Here is a 27659-nt window from a genome sequence, read left to right as displayed (position 1 = left end):
ATCCTATACAGTATTTATACCTCTGATCTTCCAAATCTACCTACAGGCTGTAGACTTTTCTGTGATGATACTAGCATCTCAGCCACTGGTAGGAGCCTTCGTATTATCTGCAGTCGACTGCAACGAAGCTTGAATATTTTCAATGATTACCTGAAAAAATGGAAAATTTCCACTAATGCGGCAAAAACACAATTGATTCTTCTCTTAAACCAAATAATAGCCATATTATTAAATTTAATGGTTTGAATTTAACGTGGTCAGATCAAGTTAAATACTTGGGTTTGATTTACGATAAAAAACTCACTATATGCAGTGTTAATCTGGACAAGTTGTTGTGCTACTAGGAAGAAAACGCTTCAAAGGATTCAGAATAAAATTCTGAAAATGATTTTGAAGCGTCCTCCCTAGTTTAGCACAAATGAGTTGCACAGACTCGCAAACATAGAAACATTAGAAATTATGACGAACAGTATTATAAGCAACTTTCGATAAAAATCGTTGCAATCTTCAATTGCAACGATTAGCTCTCTTTATAGTTTATAAGTTAGTTTATAAGATTTGTTTAGCTCCTTATTCACAAGACAAGTAGGTTTAAAACATCCTACCGAAAAAATTCTTAACTGCGAAAGCATATTATATCTTAATAATAATTAACTGAATCATGTAAACAATAGGGATGAAAAGTCACCACTTGTGGCTGAACACCCAATATACTAAATTAGAAATGAAATGCAAACAAAACAATATAATCAAATAGAAAATAATTAAAAAAAAAAGGTATTATCATCTTTTTTTTTCAAGTGGGATGTTCGTTTTTTAATTACTTCAGTTTTCATTGCAGTTTCATCATGCAAAAAAATCCAAATGAAAAGCATTTCCAAATTTTTAATCAAAAATGACCGTTCGGTCAAGCAAACTTTTCACAGGTTGCTGCCAAAGCATATCTTTTCAAACGTGGCCTATGACTGGATAAATGGGTATTAACGATCGCTTTGGACAAGGATTCTATCGTTTGTTTACATGTCCTGTCTATGGCTCTCGTTTGAGAAGGATTCGATGCGATTTTTTCCAGCCTCCTGCAAGGCAGCCATTTTGTCCTAGCCAATGCTATTGCACGGGCGACATGGGCCTAGAAGCGGCTAGGCCCATCGTATGTTGACTACTGTCAAAGTCTGTATATCTCCATCCCTGTCAAAAAAAATGCGGACGAACATGGTCAGGCGATTTAAAAGGTTTGACGTTTGACTCAACACGCCTGTGCTAATTGCCCCTAGGAACAAATGCAATTTGCGAATGCGATTTAAAGGCAATTTCAATACTTAGACAAATTTTCTGGCGGCTGAAATGGACTTGGTTGTTTTCCGCGTTTTTCAAACATGGCGGTTCATGTTTGGCTTAAGTTTAAAATAGTTTTTTAAGCAATCGGCGTGTTCTCGCTTGTATTTTGTTTGTCTAGTGCACTTAATTTAGCCAACGAATGTGGGAAATTGTGGAATCGTGTGTAAGTATAGTGGAACAAGATCTCTGACCTAAAGTCTAAATGAAAGTCAGATTGTGGTAAGTTTTGGTGTGCAATACGAATTTCACCATCGATTCTTCCTATAGTTTGGTGGTGATTACCTAGTGTACTGATAAATTTATGTGAGTAGATAATGAATCCGAAAATAATTATTATTTTTAATTTTCATATCAGGTAATTAAGGGCGATTAAATGGCGCGTTCTCTGGGTGATTTGGGGCGATTTAAGGGCGGGTAGAGCGGCAAAGAAATGACGGCGGAAAATCGCCCAAATGTTGCATTTAAAATAGCTCCCTAATTGCCATCAATTTGCTGGCAAATTGAAGGGCAATTAGCGCATCCGAGTTGGCAAATAGCCCCCCGCTAGCCAGCAACTTGCCTTTTTTGACTGGGATAGCGGATGACAGAAGTGACACCCCTCTGATTTTTTTTCAGATTGAGTGCTTTTGACAGGCGGATTCAGCATCTTTAATGGGTGTGTAAACAAACAAAACTGACTAATTATTGCGAGGAGCATACAGAACAAATCCAAGAGACCTCATTGCATGCTAAAACAGTGACTGTGTTATGCGGCTTGTATGCGAATGGTATGTGGGGCTCAGTTGTCTACATAAATGATGCTGGAGGAATATCGAGACATTGTGAAGGGATGGTTGCCTCCAAATATTGTTCCTCAAGATTTGATAGATGTTTTTCGCTAAACAAGATCGGTAATAAGCGATGCAGGCGTTGCAACAATCGATTTATTGAACACGATCACAGTGAAAAGACGTCCATCTTCAGCATTCAACTTGTGTAAATATCTCTAACGGTTTCGAAGGTAGTTGGGATATCCAAACCAGGAGCGCTACTGTCGTTGTTTTTTTTTTGTAGCTGAGTTGACAGCGTTTATTCCTCTAACCAGTCAAACTAGTCCGGAACAGGTTCGGACTTCCAGTATGAATTCCAGCTCAAATGTAAGAACCGATAGAGTCGGAATCGGTTGTTTTCTTTGAGCAAGATTCCATACTGAATCCATTTAGTTGGGATAAGTTGGTTTGGCGGCGCTAGTGTTTATCGTATATTATTTCAAATGTTTAAACACGTTATTTAAATATTTTAAATAATTCGATAGACGAATTGTATCGAAACGCGGTAATGTCGGTTCGCTGCCTCGTTCTAGCGATTTGACGTCTAATACGTCGTGATTACGCGGTACTACACTGAGAAATAAAAATATGCATAGTTAGCATACTTTTTATTCCCTCTCTCTTTTCTTCTGCTGTGATTTTTATGCATTTTCATACATATACTTCTAGTAAGCATTCAATGAGTGGATAGACCGAATATGTCCAATGCATAAAATTTACAGCAGAAGAAACGAGAGGCAGATAGAAAAGTATGCTATCGATGCATACATAAAATTCTGCGTGTATGTCAAGTTTATCGTCAACACCGACCAACAGCAAACATGTGATGACCTAGAGGTCAACATTGAGTGCGCTATTCACGAAATTTCTCTAGCCGCTCTCGAAAACACGACCAAACTTGACTGAAATTAAACCGATGAAAAGGTCCCGGATTAGGCTGGACAGTTCCTGGTTTCAAGCTCTTGTCCCGCATAGTAAAACGTCCCGGAAAGTGTTCCATATTTACCAAAATTTTGATTCTTATTCAAAAATGTCTATATTGTACATTCATTTTGTGCAAGACACCCATAAAAGTTTCGAGTTGTGCTGCCCAATCTACGAACTACGTGAGGTAGGTGCTAATTGAACCAAATTATTTTGATTGCAATTTTTGAATTTCTAGTGTGGGCCAGGTCATAAACCGTTACGAAAGGTTTCTCAGTCTTCTACAAGTTGTGTAAATCTTTGGGAAAACACTTCTTTAAAAGGTTTCCTGAGCGTGTCCCGCATACGCCTTGAAAACATCTAAATATAAAAAAATTATAAAAAAAATGTTATAATTTTTTTTTATAATTTTTTGCATATTTTGTATCTTTATGACACGTAAAATATGCTCAAGAATAAATCCGAATTTGACTTGGTTCATCTGCTAGAGTTCCTGTTTGGTGGGCTTTTCATGCGACGCAGACAAAATCTTTTCTTCATTGTATTCCAATATTTCTTGAGTGCCACGATCGTACTGAAACCACAGAGAACAGACATCCATGATCGAACAAAAATATTTAAAAAACGTGTGTAAACATTTGAATAAATATACTAAGCACACTAGCGCCGCCACACCAACCTATCCCAACTATCCGTTAAATCGATTCCGGAACCGGTTCGAAATCCTAGATGGATTCTACATGAAAACTAGTTCAAAGAAAACAACCGATTTCGACTCTATCGGTTGAACCATTTGAGCTGGAATTCATGCTGGAAGTCCGAATCGGTTCCGGACTAGTTTGACTGGGTAGAGGAATAACCACTGTCAATTCTGTCGCACTCAGCCACAAAAAAACATGACGACAGTAGCGCACCTGGTTTAGATATCCAAACTACCTTCGAAACCGTTAGAGATTTTACACAAGTTGAATGCTGAAGATGGACGTCTGTTCTCTGTGCTGAAACATTCAATCATTCAGATATCAGAACAAATTCGCTCTCTCTGTATATTTGTACACTATGGTTACGACTCGGCGACTGGTTTACGTATTATTTCGGTGCCATTAGGCCAAATGTGTTGGTATCGTTATCTAGAGTCCTTTGCCAAATTAGGTGAATATTATGATCCTTCTTTATTTTAACATACGCATGGACGCAGTCAAGCACCGTCAACCCAACCGGATCTTTATTCGATATTGTGAGCCGGAATCGAATATTACAAGTGGGTCAAAATTCCGACTGAAATATTTCCAATTGATTTGATTTGGCATTTTTGACACATATAAGGAAACAATGCTATGCAAACGCTTCTAACACTCCGGAAGTAGCAGCGTTATCTACATTTAGGCGACCGTTTAACTTTAAGACGATTTCGCTACGATTTTAAAACGATATATACATTCAGCGCACAAAACGACTTCCGCGGGAGGATAATCACAGGAAAAATATACTTAGGTGTAGCATCAAGAAGTATTCAACAGATGAGATAGAATGTAAATAACAAACACCGCTACTTAAAGGCAGCTCAATTAATAGAGCAAGTATCCGTTTTTACACGATTCCACACCGATGAACGAGAAATTATTTCATACCACATTCCACGCTAGGCTTGTTGCATGACGTACCGGCTCATTTGGATTGCTGAACGACATCTATACATCAGAAATGGCAGTTTTAGAGTAGCGTTTGTCGATTTATTTATTAATAAGGGGCCGTACACAAATGACGTAGCTTTTTTCTGGCGATTTTCGACCCCTCCCTCTCCCCTCGTAGCATTTGGTCACAAAATTCTAACCTCCCCCTTGTAAATGACGTAGCATATCTCTAACCCCCCCCCCCGCAACGTGACCAGGAGATTAAAAAATTACATGTTTTTCAATTCTTTTAAATATATATCCTTACAAAATGTTTGACGACTTTTATCAACATTTTCATTATAACTGCAAATTGCCTACAAAAGAAGCCCAATTCATGACACATATAGTGTGGATAGTTTTGTTTAGAATAAAGCAATGTTTAGCAATTAGCAGTTTAGCAGTTAGCAGTTTAGCAATGTTTAGCAAAGTTTAGAATAAAGCATGAAGAAAAGTTCACAATTCTGCAGCTGCCAACGACTTTAGGAAGCATAAGCTCAACTAAATTACTAAATTTTCTTTGATTGAATCCGAAAGAAAATTTAATTCAGCTACCAAAATAAGTCTACTAGTTAGCAATATTATCTAACTAATTTGGAAATTTAAATCCGCATGAAAAATCTATCCTTTTCTATGCGAGCCTGCCATTCCGCGAACAGTAAAATTTACAAAATGAAAAACCCGCGTGAAAATCAACTTAGGAATGGAGAAACAATAAATTGTTTTCTCTAATTAATGGGTTTTGATGCCCGCCAAAAAATTTAAACTTAATGCTACGTCGCACAACTTCTGACCCTACCCTCCCCCTCGTCACACTTCGTCACAAATTTTGTGTACCCCCCCTACCCCCTAAAATGCTACGTCATTTATGCATGATCCCTAACTGCGTATGCAATATAATTTTAAATCTAGAAGGCAGGGTACAATAAGCCGTTTGCTCGCACGTTAGTAAAATATAAGTTACTCTTTTAGGTGTCATTATTGATGTTTCAAAAAGAGCAGAGCATTTTATTTGGGAAGTATTTTGACATTTGCTGATTTAAATTTTCGCGCCTTGTAAGGGCCTTCTTCAAACTCAGATCCATTGGGCACAAAGAATGAAAGGGAGCGTTTTGTTAGTATTGGTTGGTAATCTAAGGGAGTGTTTAAAATTATATTTTAACCTTTAGCAAAACGCTCGTACTCTTCCTGCGTTCTTTCGGTTTTTTTTTCGATCGACGAATTGGAACAAGCAATCTCAAGTTTTTAGGATTGAATAATCCTTTCCAATGCAGTTGATGCACACATCATCTAAGATTCCGTAGATTTCTTTCAGTATGACAGTAAAAGAGCATTCAAAATAATTCGTTTATTAAATACATCCTTTCGAAAAGACAATAAATAGAAGCGGCGAAAGCAAATAAATAATTAACAGTTAACAATTGGTACGAAATTCGTCTAACAGCGCGTGGTCATTCCTTTGGTTCGATTGGTTCACCCAATCTGAAAGGTTAACCAGTCTGGCATTCTGTGGTTTCGATTCGTCTTCGACGAGAAAGTTGCTTTTTGGTTTGAAGACATTCCGTTCTGTACATTTGCGTTACCCGCGGATTGTGGTGTCCCGGCACTATTTTTTTTTTGGTTTACTTTGGTTCCCTAGTATGCATGAGCGGAGCTCGATGATGATGACGATGACGACGGCGACGAACCAGAGCTAGAGACGGATGATCCGGAGTTGTACGCCGTTGAACTATACGACGATCCGCTGGAGCTTGGGTAGTAGGAGCTGTAGGCCAGGTTGTGCGAGGAAGACGAGGTCGATGGTTCCCAAACGCGGGAGTACGGTCCCCCGGACTGTGGCTCCCAGGAAGATGGGTTGTAGCTGGACGGTGGCTCGGTGGTAGCTGGAGCTGGGGCACCATATTCGGCAGCCGGTGGCATCATTGGCATCATTGACATCATTGGCATGCCGAGACCGGATTTCTTGACCAGTTGGGCAATGAGGAAACCGAGCACCAGGGTGATGGCCAGCTTGGACAGGATCAGCGCCTTCATGGCTTTCAGTCCGATCAGGGCGACGACGATCGGCATCAGTGCTTTCATTTTCAGCTTAAGCAGCAGCAGAACTGGAAGCAGGAGTTTCTTCTTCAGTAAGTGACCACGGGATTCTGCGTGGCGAAGGGATGGGCGCGTGCGGTTTGGGGAAGAGTTGGTTTAGTAAGTTAGTTTTCTATTTGTTATGTATTTGTTTGATGCGATTAGGTAGTGGAAGTCCGGCTTGAGCAGAGAAGGGGCCTGTTGATTAGTGTGGTATAAGCAGGCTGAACTTGTGAGTAGCGTGATTCAAACGATGCAATCGAGCTGTAGTAATGTAGAAATTCGTATATGATGGAACTGTATAAAGGTGACATCTGTAACTCTAAGCTCCATGTTTACCTTCAATAAATGTTACGTATCACAGAAAAATTAAAATCAATAGTCACTTTGATGAACCGAAGATTATTCCCCCTTTACTTTAGTACCCCACTAATTTCGACTAGCCGACGACAAACAGATAAACGATCACCGGGGCAATAATGAAAGTAACAGTGTTTAACTCTCATATCCGGTTGAAGCGACTATTTCTTAATTGCTTTAGTCTGTTATAGTTCTGACTTGATCAGAGGTATATAGCAGAAGAGTGCGTCTGGTGGTCAGTGCATATTGAAAGCTCGTGCGTTTAAATTATTTTTAGAAGGAGTTCAAAATCTATTCAACTGGTGATCTGATGGGAAAAACTATTTGGTGACAAACAGGAGGTCTATTAAATTTTATATTTAGCTTCAATAAACTCACCGATAAATCGTCGCTCTTTAGGAACATAGTATGTCAAGTTTGTATCATTTGTTAGCAGACGTGTATCGGTTTTTGTGCTTTTTTACCATTGAACAATTAACCGAATTCTGGTACTTGCTTAATGTAATTCCACCGACTCAGCAGAGCTACCATCAGTACTACGGAGTTGGATCCAAGAATAGATACTGGGTTTGGTCTCGCTACATCCAGGCACTATGACCTTGATAGCATTTTCATCGAGTAGTTTATTTAGTTTTCTAACATACGGTTTCTATGTAATTTTTGAGGTGTTCAAATTTCATGTTAATCAAAGGAAAGAAAGTGTCAAACAATATTGTTAGAAGTGGATTTATTGGAAGAAAAGATGCTTTCACCGGAAAATTGTTGTAATTTCACGGAAAAGACAAATGCAATACCATTTGTAAAAACAGCTTTTAATTTGAAGAGCCGAGAAAATAAGAGACTTTCTCCAGCCAGTTTCTTGCGGTAGTACAATTCACATCCAATAGGGATCTTTAGGGGCATGCGGTTAACACACTAAACCAGCCGTTGTTCAGTAATTTCTTGCACAGTAAAGTAATATTTTTACGGAGCTGTCAGCAAATTGTTTAAAAAATTGCGGTAAAGTTTTAATTTTTTAGCAATTTTTAGTAATTTTTCGATTAATTTGCTGAAACCCGCAATATTTTTCACTGAATTTATCAGCACTACGGTTTTTTGGTACATAAACATTAACCTGTAAAACACTGACTGATTGTTCGGCAAAATTTTACCAACATTACCGAACCTCGTCAAAAACTTACAAAACAGGTACAGCAAACCATCTGTCAAGTCGCCATCTTCACTGCTGACTGACCAGTATTTTTTGACGTTTGGATAGAACGTATTGCGGAGAGTTCGGTAACCGAATTGTTTTACTGAATTGATTACCGAACGGTTTGTTGTTCAAAACCCCAGTAAAATTTTACTGATCCCAGTAATTCAAATTAAGTGTGTAGGGCATTTTCTGATGCAGATTATTACTGTGATTTAATATCTCAATCCTCTTTTTATTTCTAAGTCCGAAACTCTTGAAAAAAACATTTTTTGGTTCGTTTCCTTTTAGGACAACAACACATCCAAACCCTTGAGACGTACTTGACTTTAGAATACGATTGTATAGGTTGCTTCATCAGATCTACTATAGTTGGCAGATTAAACTTGGGACTGCAAGCTGCTAGCGGATTGCAAAAGTACCAGATCATGCTGTATGGGGTGCTGTCCCGGTTAACGATAAGGCGAACGGACATGTTTGCAGATACGTCATTTAGTAGTACAACTGTCAGTTTGTTAGTCGAATTAAATTTGGTATTTTTAAGTTTAAAAATCTAAATATAATAATTCTGATTTAAAAACAATATGGATGTACTCTTTTGGGCATCCGCTATAAATACAAATGAAAAACTGCGACATTTTTTTTTTCAAATTTAAGATCCGTATTGCTTGTGAGAATTTTAATTCAAAACCAGTTGCTTGCGAGAGCTGTCCAGAAATCTTGTCCATGGTCCATGGCTGTTTGCTGTCAATCACGTAGCGTACGGGGCTCTTCAGGTCCCCTTCAGCTTGGCCGATACACCTTGTCCACTGCGCACCTCTTCTCCTTGCAACTGCCTGACTACTTTTCAGAACCATTATATAGGCAGTCTTTCAGACAACAGAAACAGCTAGCCACAGTCGCACAATATTAGCTATTCGAACATTGGGATGTTATCCAGGCAACTGCTGCAACTTTGGTTCATATTTCTTTTCAATATTCCCTCTTACAACTGCGCCCCAACCCAAATTGTTCGCAACATCTTTCGTCCAAAACCACCAATGGCGTTGGTCTTACTCCAGGTTTCAAGGACGTATAGGACAACCGATCTTTTGAGGTTCGACCAAAAGGCAAGAAGCAATTACTTGCTATTCTCAGTGGTAAGGCCAATGTTTGTTTCTTGGAGCCTCATGCTCTTATTTATTGATGAAAACTACTTGCGGGGATGTTCTTTAAAGGTACCTGCGTCGATAGACTACTGTTCAAAGCTAGGTCTTTGCGGGTGTTACTGTTCATAGCCTGCTGATTGTGGGTTGAGAGGCTTCCTGCAGGAGCTATTTTCAAAATCCAGCTGATTGCGGAGAGTAATATTCAAAGCCTGGGAATCTGCTATTCAACCCTTAACTAAGTTTTACGCTACCTCTAAAACCGATTACTTGTTGGGTCCGCTTTCCAAAGTTCATAACCAACTACTTGCGGGACTGCCAACCAGAGCCAAATCCTTACGATTAAAAGTCAACGGATAGTGGCGCTGCCATTAAAAGCCAGCTGCTTACGAAGACTAATATCCAACCCAAGTAGCAATTCTGGTTTTATAGTACACTACAAGTGCATTCTAAGTTTTAAGAAGGTCTTTAAAAGTGTCAAAAAACCCCAGTTGTTACTAGGGAATGCTAGAAGGCTGTTTTTCAAAATTAGCTGATTGGGGGGACTCTTTAAAATCAATTGCTTACGAGGGTTAGGCTGCTACTCAAAACCAACTGTTTATGAAGCTACCACCCGAAGTCATCTGAGGCTGTTATCAAAAGCTAGCTGATTGTGGGCACCACTATTCGAAACCTGCTCCATATGAGGTCTGCTATTCAAAACCAACAGGGCCGTAGCGTGGTCTTCTAGCGCCCTTGACTGAGTCTCAGTTTTGCGCCCCTGTAACATTTTAAGACAATCCAACCAGTAGGCAATGTTCAAATGTTCGTGTTTGATAGTCGCTCATTTCATGTAAATTCCAGTCGCAAATCTTGTACTGTATATTCGTGAAATCAGTTGACGCTAGGTTTTGAAGACGACTGAGCGAGCATCTATTCGAGAAAGTGCATATCAAGACCAGTATACTGATTAGACAGTTTTTAGGAGCTGTGTCCTGGTTGGTGGATTGTAGATTACGGTGTAAATCATTAGAATGGAATTTCCATTCCAAGTCCAAACATTACTCACCCATCTTTTCGCAAATTCGAGTGAAACAAAGATGCTCTTATTATCTATTTCTGATAAAAGTTTTTACACATTCTTCGTGATAGTTAATTAGATCGATAGCCATTCGATAGCCATCGATAGCCAAACCATTTTTGTTGAACTCCGTCGGACGAAATATCTTCTTTCGGATCAAAGAAAGAAATTATCAGCCGTACCGGATATCTCAAAAGTTCGCCCAGGCGAGCTTAGAATTGTGATTTTTGTAAAAGTTTCTATTGTAGAAATTCGCCTCTTTTTTCCGGTTAGAAAAATCTCTGAAAAAATCTGTAAGGGTGTGAGTTCAGCTTGCCCCCATATTGTGATATTCTGTCTAAAGCAAGTAAATGACTTTTTTTTGTAGGAGACGAAAAACTTCGACCGGTAATTGTGGCAGGCAAGCAACATTGAGATCGATGGTGTGGTCACCGATTCAAGTTTGTCATGCGTGGACTACCGAACAGCTCGAAGAATCTCCGACACAGGACTGGTTGGGCTATACTGGGCACCGGCCAGTTTGTGATATCGAGGAACTTCTCCCAGCATCGAGGAGACTTCAATCTTCACGGTACGGAATGGGGTTGTCTTCTCGATGATAATTGTTCTTACTCCACGATCTTTGCCACAGCTTCAAGGGTACCCTTCTTTACCGCCAATGACTATATGCTGATTGTATAGAAACTGCTATTCAACGCTGGCAGCGCTATTCAGAACGAGTAGATATCGGTGAATTCTTCCAATTGAACGAGTAGATATCGGTGAATTCTATTAAATCCAATTGTTTGCTGATCGCTGGAACTACAAATCAAAGTCAACTGCTTGTGGGGCTGCCATTCATAGCCAGTTTCTTGCGGGGGCTGCTATCTAATCCTAGCAGTTTCCGGAGGATGATATGGGACCATTCACAAACCACGTAGACCGAAAGTTGAGTTAGATTACTTGCAGTTTTGGCAAGGGAGTCTCGCATTAATGTAAGTGATTCCTTTAAATTTCAGAGAGTTTTAGTCTGTTCAGTAATTTTTTTTAAATATGCAGCATTTTTCCTTTTTCTCAAAACTTCAATGAAAAATTTTCAAAATTGGACGAATGACAATGAATCTCCGAAGGCATCTTAAATACATGCTGTGTTAATCATAATAAAAAATTACTACGCCAAGCGTTTTAAAATTTTGAACAATTCCTGACATCATTCCCCAGGTAACCACGGACGATTTCTACAATATTATTATTGTTACTATTATATTTTGAGTTATTTGAAAACGGCTGTCTCAGTCTTTTTGAGCAAAACGATGGTTGTTTACTAGGGCATTGCAAAAAAAATTTTTTTTGAATTCTCAAAGGCCCCCCTCCCATATTGTGACAAATGTCAAAGTAAGCTCAGATGCCAAATTTCACATCATTTGGACAATTTTAGACCCCCGCCCACTTCCCTTGAAATTTTTTGAAATTAGTGCTATGGGAAAATATGGAGGAAAAATACATTAAATGCTATAACTTTTGAAGTAGCAATCAGAAAATTACAATTTATACCTCTTTTGAAAGGAAATAATCTTAGTATTTAAATGGAGATATTTTTGTTTCTAGGAAAATACGGGAAAGCGGGGTACTGGGTCATTTTGGCCCCAAAATCCCCTATTTTTAATGATTTTTCTGCTCCGTGATGCAAATCATACATATTTTGTAGTTTTTCTAATGTGAAAAAAACTCAAAAATCGATCGGAGCCTTTTTGACCTTTGTCCGAATACGAGAAGTTGGGGTTATATGGCCTTTTGTCATTCATATTAAACTTCATTATTTCAGTGGCGTAGTAGCGGGGGGGGGGGGGGGGTTTGGGGACGAAACGGCTGCCCAGGAAAGTGAAAATCGTTGGTTTCGTGGACGATGTGTCAATAACGGTGAGACACTTGAAGAAATGGAGGTGTCGGTGACGGAGACAATAGATGCGATCGAGAGCTGGATGAACGGGTCAGGCTGCAAATAGCTCACTACAAGACGGATTTGTTGTTGGACAGCTACTGCAAAGCGGTTCAGCGGATACAGATCACCATCGAAGGGCATGTGAATGCATCGAAGCGTGCACTGAAGCAATTGGGAGTGATAATCGACGACTGATTGAGCTTAAACAACCACGTTGATTACACATGCGAAATGTCGGGTCTTTATCTAGTGTTTCGTCATCGATACTGCGATATGGGGCTCCTGCTTGGGGTGCGGCGCTGAAAACCAAGTGAAACCGCGAAAAGCTGAACAGGACTCTTCGACTGCTGGTCGTACGAGTTGCGATTGCGTACCGGAGGCAGTATGCCTTGACGCCGAGATGATTCCCATCTGCATTACCCTGACGGAGGATATCAAGTGCTACAATCGATGAAACGTCAGAAACGTGAGGAAGATGATGAGAATCGATTCGATGGTGACGTAGCAGCAGGAATGGGATAATACGGAGAAAGGAAAGTGGACCAACCGGCTCATCCAATCCTGTCGACGTGGGTCAATAGAAAGCACGGAGAGATAACCTTCCACCTGAAACAGCTCCTACCGAGCCACAGATGCTTAAGGAGTATCTTCATCGGTGTGGGTACGCAACGTCAACACTGTGCCGGGAGTGTGAGAACGTCGGGGAGACACCGGAGCGTCTTTGAATGTCCGAGGTTTGAAGTCTTTGAATGTCCGAGCAGAGTCTTTGAATGTCCGAGGTTTGAAGGGACGTGCAGGGAGCTACTTAAAACGGGAGGACCGGACATCAACCCGGATAATGTAGCCTACAGAATTACAAGCGACGTAGGGACGTGGAACGCAGTAAACAGAGATATGATGTAGATCAGTGATTCTCAACCTGGGGTCCGCGGGCCCCTTGGGGGCCGCGAAGTCATTGCTGGGAGTCCGCGAAGAGAAATATATTTTCCGAGTGCATATTGAATTTCAAATCTTGTTTCCTAACAAATTGAAAATAACATATTGATAGCATACAAAATTTATGTTTATCTGTGGGGGTCCACAGCAACCCAGTGTGATATCTAAGGGGTCCGTGGTAAGAAAAAGGTTGAGAACCGCTGATGTAGATCGACACCGTCTTACAGCGGAATGGACATCGAACAACGGTTTCGGGAGAGCAATCACCGCCAGGGAACTCTCCGCAGGTATAAGCTAGATCCACCGCCGAGGACTAGTCGAATAGACTGCAACAGAGCAGCGAGTATGAGTCGTCGAAACGCCAGCGAACCGGACGTCACGCTCCATGCGGATTCGCCCGACCGACCACGGCACCCCACCGGTTGTTCCGATAGAAAAATAGCGAAAACTAAAGAAGAATCGATATTGGGAAAACTTTTTTCGCCAGGGAACTCTCCGTTAGCGTAAGCTAGACTCACCGCTGGGGACAAGACTGAGTAGACAGCGACGAGACACCACTAGTCGCGGGTCATCGGCGCACCAGTGCATCAGATACCTTGCTTCACCAGAATCGCCGAACTGACCTCGGCATCTAGCTGATTAGCTCGATCTCGGGAGAACTTCTCTCGCCGGGGAATTCTCTGTCGGAGTAGGTCAGGTCCATCGTCGGGGACTAGACCGAGTTGTTCGCGAACAAGTCGAGGACTGAATGGACCATCAAGGAAGTAGTGCTAAATGGCCCAAGAAGGGAACTAAATGGCTTAAAGGAGTTGCGGTGCTAAATGGCACCGGTTACGGAGTCAAAGGGATCAAGAAGTTGTGATACTGAAACCAAATAAGAATCGGTATCGGGAGAACTTCTTTCGTCTGGGACCTCTCCGTCAGCTTACAGTCAGATTCACTGCCGGGAACGAGACCGCGTGGACCGCGACGATACACCACCAGTCACGCCGGGGATCCAGCAAACCGGATGCCCTACTCTACCGGAATCGCCGAACTGACCGCAGCACCTGGCTGGTTGGCTCGAACTTCTCTCGCCGGGGAACTTTTCGTCGGAGTAGGCTAGAATCTAGCGTCGAAAACTAGACCGAGTAGTTCGCGAATCAGTCGAAAGCTCAACGAGGAAGTGGTACTGAATGGCACAAGGGAACTGAAGGGCTCAGTAAATTAGACAGTCTGAAGTTTGCCGCCCAGATTGTCCTCGTAGAGGAAGAGCATTTATTCTATACCAACAGCTAGCTTTCCTACCTTGACTACCCAAACCCGTTCCCTGAGTTGTTGGTTTTTGAACATTTTTTTCTCCTGCTCAGAATATTTTTGAACATTTTTTCAAATATATAAAAAAATTTCATATCCCCCCCCAAAAATTTTCTTACTACGCCACTGCATTATTTTCTCGTGAATATATCTCTATTATTCTTCACTCAATTTTCATAAACTATACCTTGTTGAACGTGTAAAATTCTTAGGATTATAACCAAAATAGATTCGTTACCGGTAAAATTCAGGAACATCAAATTATGTCGATTTCACATTTTTATCATAAAATCGCACATATTAACTCCATTTAACAACAAAATTCTTATTTAAATTACTACTTTTAGTGTAAAATATGCTTAGGGATCACATGAGAAAAGTTTCATTCCTGGAAAAATAGGGGAAGTTGAGGTATTAGGACAAATAATGAAAAATATGAGATTTGTAGAGTAAATATCAAAAAGTTTGATGTTTCTGAATTTTACCCTTTAACGTTTTTATTTTTGTTTTATTCCTTAGAATTTTACACGCTCAACAAGTTACATTTTATGAAAATTTATTGAAGAATAATAGAGATATATGCATGAGAAAATGATAAAATTTAATATGAATGACAAAAAGCCCTATAACCCCAACTTTTCGTATTCGGACTAAGGTCAAAAGGGTTCCGATCGATTTCTGAGATTTTTTCACATTAGAAAAACTACAAAATATGCATGATTTGCATCACGGAGCAGAAAAATCATTAAAAATATGGTATTTTTGGTCCAAAATGACCCAGTACCCCACTTTCCTGTATTTTCCTAGAAACAGAAAAACTTTATTTAAATACTAAGATTATTTCCTTTCAAAAGAGGTATAAATTGTAATTTTCCGATTGCTACTTCAAAAGTTATAGCATTTAATGTGTTTTTCCTCCATATTTTCCCATAGTACCAATTTCAAAAAATTTCAAGCGAAGTGGGCGGGGGTCTAAAATTGTCCAAATGACGTTAAATTTGGCATCTGACCTTACTTTGACATTTGTCACAATATGAGAGGGGGGGGCCTTCGAGAATTAAAAAAAAAAAAAAATTGCAATGCCCTATTGTTTACTGCCCAGTAAACAACCATCGTTTTGCTCTAAAAGACTGAGACAGCCGTTTTCAAATAACTCAAAATTTCAGTCGTTTGAACATAACATCAGTTACTATTATATTTACAAAAAAACATGTTTGCCGTTAAAAAATACAAATAGATCACGCAGTTACCTGGGTTTATTGATTCAGTAGATTTGCAGTTGTGAGATGTACACCGCAAAACATGTCTTTTTCGAGGCACATCCGTGGATTCACAGTCATTCGCTCAGTGCAAATATGAGAAAATGTCGCTCAATATGAATTGCCAAAACAAATTAAAAAAAATATAATTTTTAGGGTGATTGCATGCCTTTGTTGATATGAGAAAGGCAAAATGTGTATTTTTTTAGCGAATTAAGCTCAACTCACTCCCCCCTTTACACTCATGTAATTGCATTTAACTGTCTCTGTTAGGATTTATCATGGCAATTCGTCTCATGGTATCGAGTACCACGCGTCTCCGCCAAAAATAGTAATGGTCTAGCACAAAGGTTCAACCACAAAAACGTTACTCGTCAAGATTCAATAGCTTCACTTTTATTGCCAACGTTTTTGGTGTATAGTAGTCTGAATTGCCCATGTTTCTGGATTCAGACGAGATGTTGATTTACTTTTCAAATATGTTCATCCAATATTTTGGAATAAATTTTTTTTTCCGATTCTTTAGATTCTCATGACTGAAATTTTTTGTATTATATCCCTTTAACTTATATCTCCCACTAATTTACCCGTGATATTTGTGTCCTATTTACATCAATTTGTAATTGTCCAAAATATCTACATTCACTATGGCTGCCTTAGTTATATTCAGCATTTGGAATCCAGTTAAATAAACGTTAATAAACGTAATAAGTTAATAAACGTTGATCAACATTTTTCAACTAATTGATGCTAATAGTTTCCGTACCATTTCGAACAATAAAATCACTTTTGAATGATACGGTTTTGTTTCCACTTCACCCAACTATGTTATCTTGAACCTCAATTATTTCCTCATGCAAATCGAACCATTTGCCAACGATTCCGATTTATAAAAACTACTCCCCTCAATCGGATGATCTATCACTCATGCAACTCAGACCACCCTCATGCGTTCCTTAGTTTTAGTGTTCTTAGTACAACTCCACCCGAAAACCTTCTAACTTTCTCCACTCAAAGCTAGACTTCCAAGCAGTAGCAAAAAATATTTCACTTAAATCACACTTCTAATACCCACCGACACCGAGCCCGGCTGGCAGCACGTCCAAGTTCACGCCCTTATCGGCCCGATAGCTAACAACTGCCTCGTCCGGCAGCTGCAGTTTAAATTCGTGGGTGGCCAGAATCCGTGCTACCCGATCGAGTATCACCTTGTCCACGTTCTGCTCCTCGAAGGCACGGGCTTGTTCCTCACTTAAACCTAGCACACCGTCCAGATAGACGAGCACTTTACCCTTAAGGCAACCGAGCACCGAATCCTGCTCGAAACATTCGTTCACAATCGCCGATAGTAGCTTCTCGCTGGTAGCGATCCTGGGTGTGGCCGCTTCAACCAGATTGGAAGCAATCGAAGCACAGGACACTGCGCCAAACAGGGCGACTGCACCCAACATCAGCAGGCACGTGGAGGATTTCATCGTCGTTATTCTTCTTCTTCGTTATTGTATTGTTTCCAATTTTCACTTTCGCACCGCAGGAAGTGCCACAGGACCTGACCAACCAACGTGTCGTTCAATTTATTTTAATCTATTCGTGTTGATTAAACAAATGACTGCAAGCTAATGATAGTGTATTTGCTACTGTGCGAGTATTTTATACCACTGCTCCCAATACACTTTCCACACCGTACGGACCTAGCGATCGGGACCTGCCTGCGATCACTCAGTAAGCTCGGCAAACGCACACGAATTCGTCCAAAAACAGCTCCCTTGTCTGGGGACACTACCGGACAGCCGAAAAGCGTAACACCAAATAAGCGCGCGGAACCGTTTTTGGTCAGGTTTTTGTTGCAATCGAACCCCGGAGAGTGGACCGGATTTGTCGTAGCAAATATTTAACTACCGTCCAGCGATGTAGTTCTCCGAGTACCCCAACGACGCTACGAGCGTTGGAGAGTTTTTTCGATTTTTCGTCACCCGCACCGTCATACATACGCGGGAGCGCGCAAATGTTCCACTTTATTTATTGTAGGCTCATCAGTATTCTGGGTGCGCAGAGTTGACCTCGGTACGGCCGGTAGGCCGTAACGGTAGGGTCTACCCCAGCGGCATAGTTATGCGCTTATGGTCGAAAGAATTTCGACCGCATTTACGAGAATCACTTTCTCTGAAGAAAGTTTTTCCCTACGACTGCAACTACAACCTTTGCTTGAACGGGTGGAACGGGGAGGTGTAGTCCTTGTGCTTTATTTGGCGCGTACATTATGTAAGATACGGAAGTCCTCCCTTTAGTACTGGGTTCACGTTTCCGGAGGGTCATTAAAATCGTTTAAAATTTCAAATAATTTCAGGTATTCATTAACATAACTGTCGGGGAATTAGTTTAACACATCCGTATCAGCAGCGGATTCATTGTGGGAAGGGTTTGATTCGCCAGTGCATTTCGAATTAGGTGAAAAGGCTGGTATTATGCGCCTTATCTTACATTGACTGATGAATATGTAGTTGAATATTGAAACAATACCAAATTCATCGCCACTTTTTATGATCTGTAGAATTTTATAGGCTCAAGATATATAACTTACCTTGAATTTCCCTTCAGAAAGGCTAATGTCAGACTCATTGACGGTTCAGGTTAAAGTACCCATTAGTATCCAAGTAGGTGTTAGAATACCTTTCTTTGACAAAACTGAAAAAAACGTTGTTAGAACGGTAACCAATCGGTTACGTGACAATTTAACGGTATTAATTTGTTTTATTTTATGTTTCATAGCTTTTGATAGTGCATAGCTTTTCATAGTGATTTTGTCGAAGTTTTGTGGACAAATAACTTTCAAACAAAACAATTGTGTCTTGCTATGTGTATTTAATTAGAAAATTAATACAAATACCTTTCTAACTAGTCTTAAATTGCCAAAATTAATTTACGTGCACGGATATATTGAACGTTTTACATTTTTGTATTTCACTTACCCCTTTTCACTAGATGAGAATGAGACAATTACATAAAAGTAGTCATTATTTTGTAAGATTTTTGCTCGATTGCTGCTAAAATTCTGCTTTGGGTTATATTGCCGGGGCTTTAGCACGGTTCCTAAAATGATGCTACCAGGGAGTGGCTCGGTTCCTGTTGAATATTTCTCAGTGCCAACCAAGGGTCACCAGGCTGGTTCTGGCAGCGAATCAGGTGTCTGGGAAGCTTCTTAAATTTTTAAAATATAGTTTTTTTCGAAATAAGGTAGCCTAACAAGGGCGAACAAGAGGCGCCATAGTAATTAAAAAACAGCTGATTCTTGAATCTATCGAACTTGAAGTGTGTACTTTTCTTACTGTACGAATCTAGAAAGAAAATTGCAAAAAAATTGAATTTAAATTCTGTTAAGATTAACATTATTTATCGTTTGTCATTAGAAGACTGTATAAATTACAGTTCTAAACATTGTTTATCATTCTGGAAAGAAAACATAAAAAAGCTACGCTGAATCATTGCGTAAATTGATAACCCATCAAAGCTGTCTAAAAGCACGAGTATTTCAGAAAGCAGGCTTTCGATTTTGACAGTTCTATATTGGTGCTCAATAACAGCGTTAGTAATGCAGAAAACAAACGTGCCAAATTTTTTACAGTAATAGCACAATATTTCGTGTTTTCTAGCATTATAACAGCATTAAATCGGAATAGAGGGTCTGCTCTATATGCAAATTTAAAGCAGATATAACGCTACGTCATCATGTTTAGTGCTTACTTAGGTAAAATACAAGAAAATACAAAAAAATAAGTCTATCTTCTGACCTCGTGCAAACCAGAAGCAAAAAATCGCTACTCACTTAGAAAAAATGAAAATTACATTTGATGTAAACAACATTGCGACGAATTTTGCTGTCTAATAATGGAATTTTACATGTGTCGACATGTGAAATAAAATATTGTGTCTCTTTTGACGTAGAACTCGGTTGAATGGAGATGGAGAAATGTGTACAAAGCGCATTTTTACACGTTCTTGAATGTAAATTCAAGTGAATTGTGACGCTCGTTTTATGTGCATCTTGCGAGCTGTAATACTTTTAAGTGTGTACGCTTTAGGCACCAGCGAAGCAAGCCAGCGCTTTGTTTCATATCCAGTGCACGAACAGCATTGTATCGTTCCCTCGGGTACGCAGTGAAATGAGCGCCAAAGGAAACAAAATTGCCCGTACTACGGGTTAACAAAATTTCGATCGACTTTAAGAAAACTCGTGATAGACCCACAGTTCAGTAGGTGGAACAACTGGTTAAAGTTAAAATGAATCTTAAACTCGCAGAAGTTACGTACATTCAGCTACACAACGGTAATTTTGACAAAATTTCGTAATTATTGCAATACAAACTTTCCTAATTTTCAAAAAAAATTTAAATGATTGCGTATTTTTTACAATAATTTCGTGATTTCTCCAATATTTAGTAAATTTTTGCAAAATGTTACAATTTTTACAAAATTGTGTGATTTTTACAAAATTTCGTAATTATTTCCAAAATCTTTAATTGTTTAAAAAAATGTAGTTTTCACAAAATTTCGTAATTTAACATAATTTTGTAATCTACACAAAATGTTGAAATTTTTACAAAACTTTGCAATTTATTCAAAATATCGTAATTCTATACTTCTTATGAAATTTCGTAATATTTACAAAATCTCGTAATGTTTACAAAATTTTGTAATTTTTGAAAACTATTTTAATTTTTTTTTAAATTCGTAATTTTACAAAATTTTGTAACTTGCAAAATTTTGCAGATTTTACAAAATTTTGTAATATTTACAAAATTTTGTATATTTTGCAGAATGTAAATCTAATGAAAATTTTGTATTTCCTAAAAAAAATTCGCAATTCTAGTTTAGTCTAGTCTAATCTACACATACACAGCCAATACATGTAGGGATCCTGAAAATTGACGATCATCTACTATTTTGCTTGTCAATATTAATGTTTGGGGTACATTTGGGTGTTTTACAAAATTTCGTGATCTTTACAAAATTTTATATTTCCAGCAAAATCCAGTAATTTTTCCTAAATTTCGTAATTAATTTTTACAAACATTTTACAAAATTTAGTAATGTTTCCAAAATTTTGTAATTTTAGATAATTTTGCAATTTTTACAAAATTTTGTATTTTTTGTGAAATTACGCAATTTTTACAAAACTTTTACAAATTTTTATCAAATTTTCACCATTTTTGCAAAATTTCGAACCAAAATTTTGTGAGTTTTACAATATTTTGTAATATTTACAAAATTTTGCATTTTTTGCAAAACTATATTATTTTACAAAATTTTATAATTAATAAAAAAATCATAATTTTTTAAAAGTATTGTCATTCTTATATATTTCTTTTACTTTTACTGTAACTTTTACAAAATTCTGTAATTTCTACAAACTATCGTTAATTTTATAAAAATGCGTTTTTTTTAAAATTTTTTTAATTCTTACAAAATTTAATTTTTACAAAGGAAAATGTAGAAAAGGTGGGGCAAATCCGACCGTTTGGTAAACCCGACCCCCCTCTGTTAACGAAAATCGGAAGCACTACGCGAACTAATATCAATGTTGTCGTGTAGAGCATCGAAAATAATTATAATGGTGGTTTGATAGCATTTTATTAGTCTGCAATGAGATGCTCAAACGACAATAAGTTTGTTTTTACAACTTTTGATTTGATTTTTGTGCATCATTGACTACAGGATATTTCTAATTGTTACAGTGATAGCATAAAAAATGAAGGTGAATTTAAATTCTTTGATTAAAGTCCTACAAAGTGCATAGATGAATTTACTCCAACTTTTTTCATATTTTTTTTAATTGCATCGTAATGAAAAATGACGCGGTGGGGCAAATCCGACCTCTAAATAGTGACCGCTTTTTTGCTAAGAAAATGTTTATTTATCAAATTGAAATATATTTTAATTGTTATTATTTTTTTGCACAATGGTTCATAATTACAAACGAAAGACACAAAAACATGATGAATATAGTATTCATCGAGCAATTGCTCCGATGCAAATGGGAATATCTTTACGTGCTACTGCTCGCGATTTTGACATTCCAAGATTGACATTGAATTCCGTTTTCTTCGTGTTACAATTCAATAACGTAATATTCATTGATTTATCATTGAAAAACCATAAAATTTGGGTAATACCTGTACTAAATCAACCAAAAACATAGGCGGTCGGGTTTACCCCACCATTTTTTAACACAGACGAAAATGAACGTTTTCGTACAACGCTTGAATCTCAAAATTTTCCCAAGGCATGAATAAAATGCTATACTTAGAAAGGTGCCCAAAAGTCTAACCTTGAATTTGGTATATAAGACGACTTGATCCGATGTAAAATGAGCATTTTACAGCCAAAACCATTTACTAGGGCGGATTTGCCCTAAAACTTTCCTAATTTTGATTTTTTTTTGAAATTTTCCTTTTTTACAATATTTCGCAATTTTTATTATTTAGTGATTTTTAAAAATTTCGTAATTTGTGCAAAATTTCTTAATTTTAACAAAATATCTTCATTATGACAAAATTTCATAATTTTTTCAAAGTTTTGTGATTTTTATAAAATTTTGGGATTTCAGAAAATTTAGAAATGTTTGCAAAATTTTGCAATTTTTCAACATTTTAACCAAATTTTATAATTTTTACAAAATTTCATAATATTTTCAAAACTTTTCCAAAATTTTTACAACATTTCGTGTTTAAAAAGATGTAGTGATTTTACAATATTATATAAAACTTGCAAAATTTCGTAACTTTTGCTAAATTACGTAATATTTTCAAAGCTCTGTAATTTTTACAAAATTTCATAAGTTTTGCAAAATGTTATAATTTTTACAAAATTCGGTAATTTTTACAAAGTATTGTAGTATATATAAAATTTCGGAATTTTTACAATATTTCGTGATTTTTATAAAATTTTATGATTTTTACAACATTTTGAAATTTTTACAAAATTTCAGACAGTGGGACGAAATAAAAAAAAGCCGGACGTTGATATTTGAGACGAAACTTTTTGTTATAGCACTTCGATATCTTCAGAAAGATTTCTTTATTTTTTAAACACTTTGATTTAATGGTAGCAAATTTTAATTTAAGGGGGTATATACTCGAATTAAAAAAATAACTTCTTCATTTATAATTTAATTTGTAAGGCATCCATTGGAAGTTTGTACTTCCCCTAGATGCCATACAAACGTACTGTACTTTTTTGAGAAAATTAGTTGAAGATCCTAAATGTCTATCTCTTATGAGAAAAAAGTAATAATGTCGACAGACGCCATTAAAAACAGTTTTTGTGCTATAACTTTTTTATTTGATTTTTAGCAGTTTTCCAATGTTCAGAAAAGTTATAGATGCTTCAAAAATACATTTTTGGCGGAACATTCCAACTTGTTATCTCTTCATTTTAAGGATTTATGACCGTTTTGTGGATTTTTTACTCTAACTTTAAGGGGCTACAGTTTACAGAGTAGCAGGTGGTAGCAGCTAAACTTATTACATTTTTGTTCAGCAATATATGTCCTTTCGATACATATATAATAAATAGGGTGATCTAAAGGGATATTTGGAAAAACGTCGAATGTGCAGCTTAAGTTTTTGCATTATTGTGTGTCCCACATTTATACTTTCACCCTATTTTTTTCAGGATAGCTTTTTTTCTATTCAAACAAACTAAACCATATTTACAGGGTTTGTTTTAAATCTTAATCAACGATGTGTGTCGAAATTTGGAAACACTGGTGCGCTTCCTTAGTTTATGGCAGCTTAAGTGAAAAAAGCTGTGTCCCACATCAAAAAGGCAAACATGGCGACATAGTTGGTAAATCGATTGCCTTGTGCGCAGCTCACCTGGGTTCGATTCCCAACCCCGCATATTGGATTAAAGATTTTTCAAAAGAGATTTTTCTAACTGGAAGAAAGGGGTGAATTTCCTTAAGTTTAAATCTCTGTAATCGAACTAAAAAAAATAATACATTCACTAATAATTTACAGGTTTTCGCAAAAAATGCAGCATTCACATAATTATCAAGTAATAATAAACACTACATTTAATAGTCAATCGATTTCGTAATTTCCACATTATTTTGTATTTTTTTAAAAAATTGAGACTTTTACAAGATTTTGTAATTTTTTTTCTCCAAAATCTGTAATTTTAATTTTTTTGTAATTTTCACAAAATTTCGCAATTTTACAAAATTTTGTAATTTTTATAGAATTTTGGAATTTTTGCAAAAATCTGTGACTTTTAAGAAAACTTAGTAATCTTTCCGTAATTTTCTAAAATTTTGTAATTTTTACAATATTTTTTTGAAGATTTACAAAGTTTTGTAAATTTCACAAATATATCTTGATCTTTACAAAATTTCGTATTTCTTTCAAAATTAAGTATTTTTTGCAAAATTTAGTATTTTTTTCCTAAATTTCGTCATCGAATTTTTACATAATTTCGCAATTTTGGCATATTTCGTTAATTTACGAATTTACAAAATTTTGACATTTTTGCCGAATCTCAATATATTTACGAAATTTTGATATTTTTAAGAAGTTTAGTAATTTTGACAATATTTTGTAGCATCTACAATTTTCGTAATTTTTGCAAAATTTAGTAATTAACTAAATTTCGTAATTTTCACTAAACGGTATTGTAAACATCATCAAGCCACAATAGATTCAATAGAGTTATCTAAATATAACGACCTTCGCTCTTTTTAGTTTCTATTTGCACCAAGTTCTACTACTAGAGGTTAATAAGTTCTCATGTTAATAATACACCAATCATTATGACTACTCAAGATTTGATTCATATAAGAAACCCGCTTCAAGACGTTGATTACAATACGCCTCGATAGTGGTGTAACGAGGAGGCCGGGAGGGCTGATATGAGCCTTTTTCCTGTTCTATACCTTTCCTCTATTTACCCGCTCATAACCAACAATCAACCACTAACAAATAGATAATTGAGAAAGGATGTGCTATGTGTGGTGGTAGGATATTCAAGTATTAGTAGTGTTTGAAGTACTAATGTATGTCTTTCATGTGATGATCATAACTTCAGCTGTATCTTGTACCTGTCTAATCTATTACGTCTCGCAAATATTGTCTTTTATTTCTTCTTTTCGAATCCTATACTGCCATTCTACACCCGCCTTCAGCTGGGTCAGCAAAGATGGTGATAGTGAACGTCTTAACTCTCATACATTCTCAAAGGCGGTATCAAACGGGAAACTACAAAAATACCCTCGCGCACATGATTACGAATCGGTCACGTCCGGAAGTCTGTCCTTGATCCTAGAAGTTTGGGTCCATCCTTTCAGCTGGACCAATTAAGAAAATACGCTCATACCTAGTAAACCACACGTCTCATGGCGACATGACCGGGAACCCTATCCATATAAAGGATCCCAATCTCTACCACAGTTTTAACCGCACTCCCATATCCACTAGAGAAAACGTTCCATGGCGACATGACCGGGAACTCTAGTGATAACTCTAGGGTAACTCACTCCCTGTCAGAATGTGATCCGTGCACCGAAAACTAAATGAATGAAAGGTCCGCGAATGTGTGAATGGCCGCAGGGTTTCAAAATCGAATTTATACAAGCGAAGTCACATACACGCTAGTACACGCTACAAACATTTCGACATACGAACGCTTAAGCTCTTCGCGATCATTCACGCACACCTATGCCCGCGATCGCGCATACTTGATAACACTCCGGTAATTGAACGTTTTAAGCCGAATTTACACCTATCCGATCCGTTTCAGTGCCGGTTCAGTTCCGTGCACGGACGCCAATATTCTTTCATACAAATCAAATGCAAGCGTTCACACTTGTCCGGCACGGCGCCGTCCCGGACAAGTGTGAATGCTTGCATTTTAAGTGTATGAAAGAATTTTGGCGTCCGTGCACGGAACTGAACCGGCACTGAAACGGATCGGATAGGTGTAAATTCTGCTTTAGTACATACGAAGTTACAAATGCGGTCTCAAACGCGAACCTGCAAACGCACGAGATCATGAATCGGTCACGTCCGAAAATCTTTACTCTTCATTCTTGCAACTTAGGTCCATACATCCAGTTATACCAATCAAAAAATAAAGCTCATATCCACTAGACCACACGTTCTACTGCGACATGACTGAGAATTCTAGTGATATGGAAGAACCCACTTTCTTCAAGAGTCTTAACCGTACACCGAAAAATAAGTATCAGATTCACGGTACGCGCGCGATCATTCTACATACAGAAAAAAATATATTGGTAAAAATAAGAGTGTTCCGCTCTTAGCAAAAAAACAACCAACGCCAACTGTTGGGTTGAAAGTAAAACTATTAAATTAATCAAGAATAATAATCAAGGTAAAAGTTTTCCTTTTAAGCAAATGAAGAATGGTACTCAAAACAAAAGTTTTATTTTTAAACTAAGAGTATGCGTTGGTTGTTTTTTTCTAAGAGTGAAAAACTCTTATTTTTACCAACTTTTTTTTCTGTGTGTAGAACACACGTGGCGCACGGTTATAAGTTAGAATTTATACACGCGAAGTTACACGTTAGCACACGCGATCGAACACGTCAACGTACAAATACTCGAGCTCTTCGCGATGATACATGCTATCGTGAGTTCCAACGCCCGCACATACCTCAACCGTACAATGAATATCACATTCAGAATCACGGCCCGCTACAATTGGCCTAAAGCAGTGTTTTTTGGTGGGCGCGATTCGCCTGTCTCGTCTGCAAATTGTAGTATGTGATTCTGACGGTGAGCCCTTCCGAGAACCTAGCTCTGCAACGCTCGAAATTTTTTTTTTTGCGGAATTTCCCTTACCTTTCCTAAAATTATAAATTCGTAGTTCTTGCAAAATTTTATAATTTTTGCAAAATTTTGTGTTTGTTACTAAATTTTTACAAAATTTTATAATTTTTTTCATTTTTGCAAAATTTTGTGATTTTTCAATATTTTGAGAATTTTTCAAAATTTTGTAATTCTTACAAAGCTCCGTAATATTTACAAAATTTCTAAAATTTTCACAAAATTTCGTAATTTTCACAAAATTTCGTAATTTTTGCAAAATTTCCTAATCTATCCAAATTTTGTAATTTGTGTAAAGTTTCTTAAATTTCACAAAAACTTTTAATCTACACAAAAAAAATTATTTTTACAGAATTCGGTAGTTCGCACAAAATTTTTTAAATTTTTTACAAAATTTAACCAGTTTTACAAAATTCTGTACGGGGAACTGGACCAATTTGGATCTAGTAAGAGTTATGTAGCTATAGAATGGAGCCTTGTCAACCGATTTGCATTGTCTATTTTTTTTGCTGAAAGCCTGTTCGATTGCGCACATTTTATTTAGAGCTGTGTCCCGCTGTGTTTCGCCGCCGCCACCGTTGATTTTTATACGCTTGCGGTTTCACAAGAAAATGACGGATTCTACGGAGTGTATGAATTCAGGTATGTTCTTTGTGAAACGATCAGCTGATTGAATATAACACTTTTAAGTGACATTTTCCATTCCCAGTATTCGGAAGATATTGCTGGCCTTATGGAAACGAAGGTGCTTTTGAACGGAACGACATTTCCATAAGCATTTCAATTGTCGCCATATCTGCGATAATATGATGAGTGGAAAATTAAAAAAA

General features: G+C 37.5%; 1 protein-coding gene across 1 annotated transcript; it reads right to left on the bottom strand.

Moving 5' to 3' along the window:
• Window positions 1-6258: 6258 nt before the first annotated feature.
• Window positions 6259-17464, bottom strand: LOC131677390 (uncharacterized). Its single transcript, XM_058957183.1, has 2 exons — window positions 17065-17464; window positions 6259-6891 (listed from the first exon to the last, which is right to left on the bottom strand). Exons 1-2 carry the CDS (start codon window positions 17462-17464, stop codon window positions 6380-6382), a joined length of 912 nt encoding a protein of 303 aa, XP_058813166.1. The 3' UTR covers window positions 6259-6379.
• Between the last annotated feature and the right edge of the window lie 10195 nt (window positions 17465-27659).

Source organism: Topomyia yanbarensis, chromosome 1, assembly GCF_030247195.1.
Source record: "Topomyia yanbarensis strain Yona2022 chromosome 1, ASM3024719v1, whole genome shotgun sequence".
NCBI lineage: Eukaryota > Metazoa > Arthropoda > Insecta > Diptera > Culicidae > Topomyia > Topomyia yanbarensis.
The sequence above is the reverse complement of the archived record's forward strand: the minus strand, read 5'-3'. Positions and strand labels throughout refer to the sequence as shown.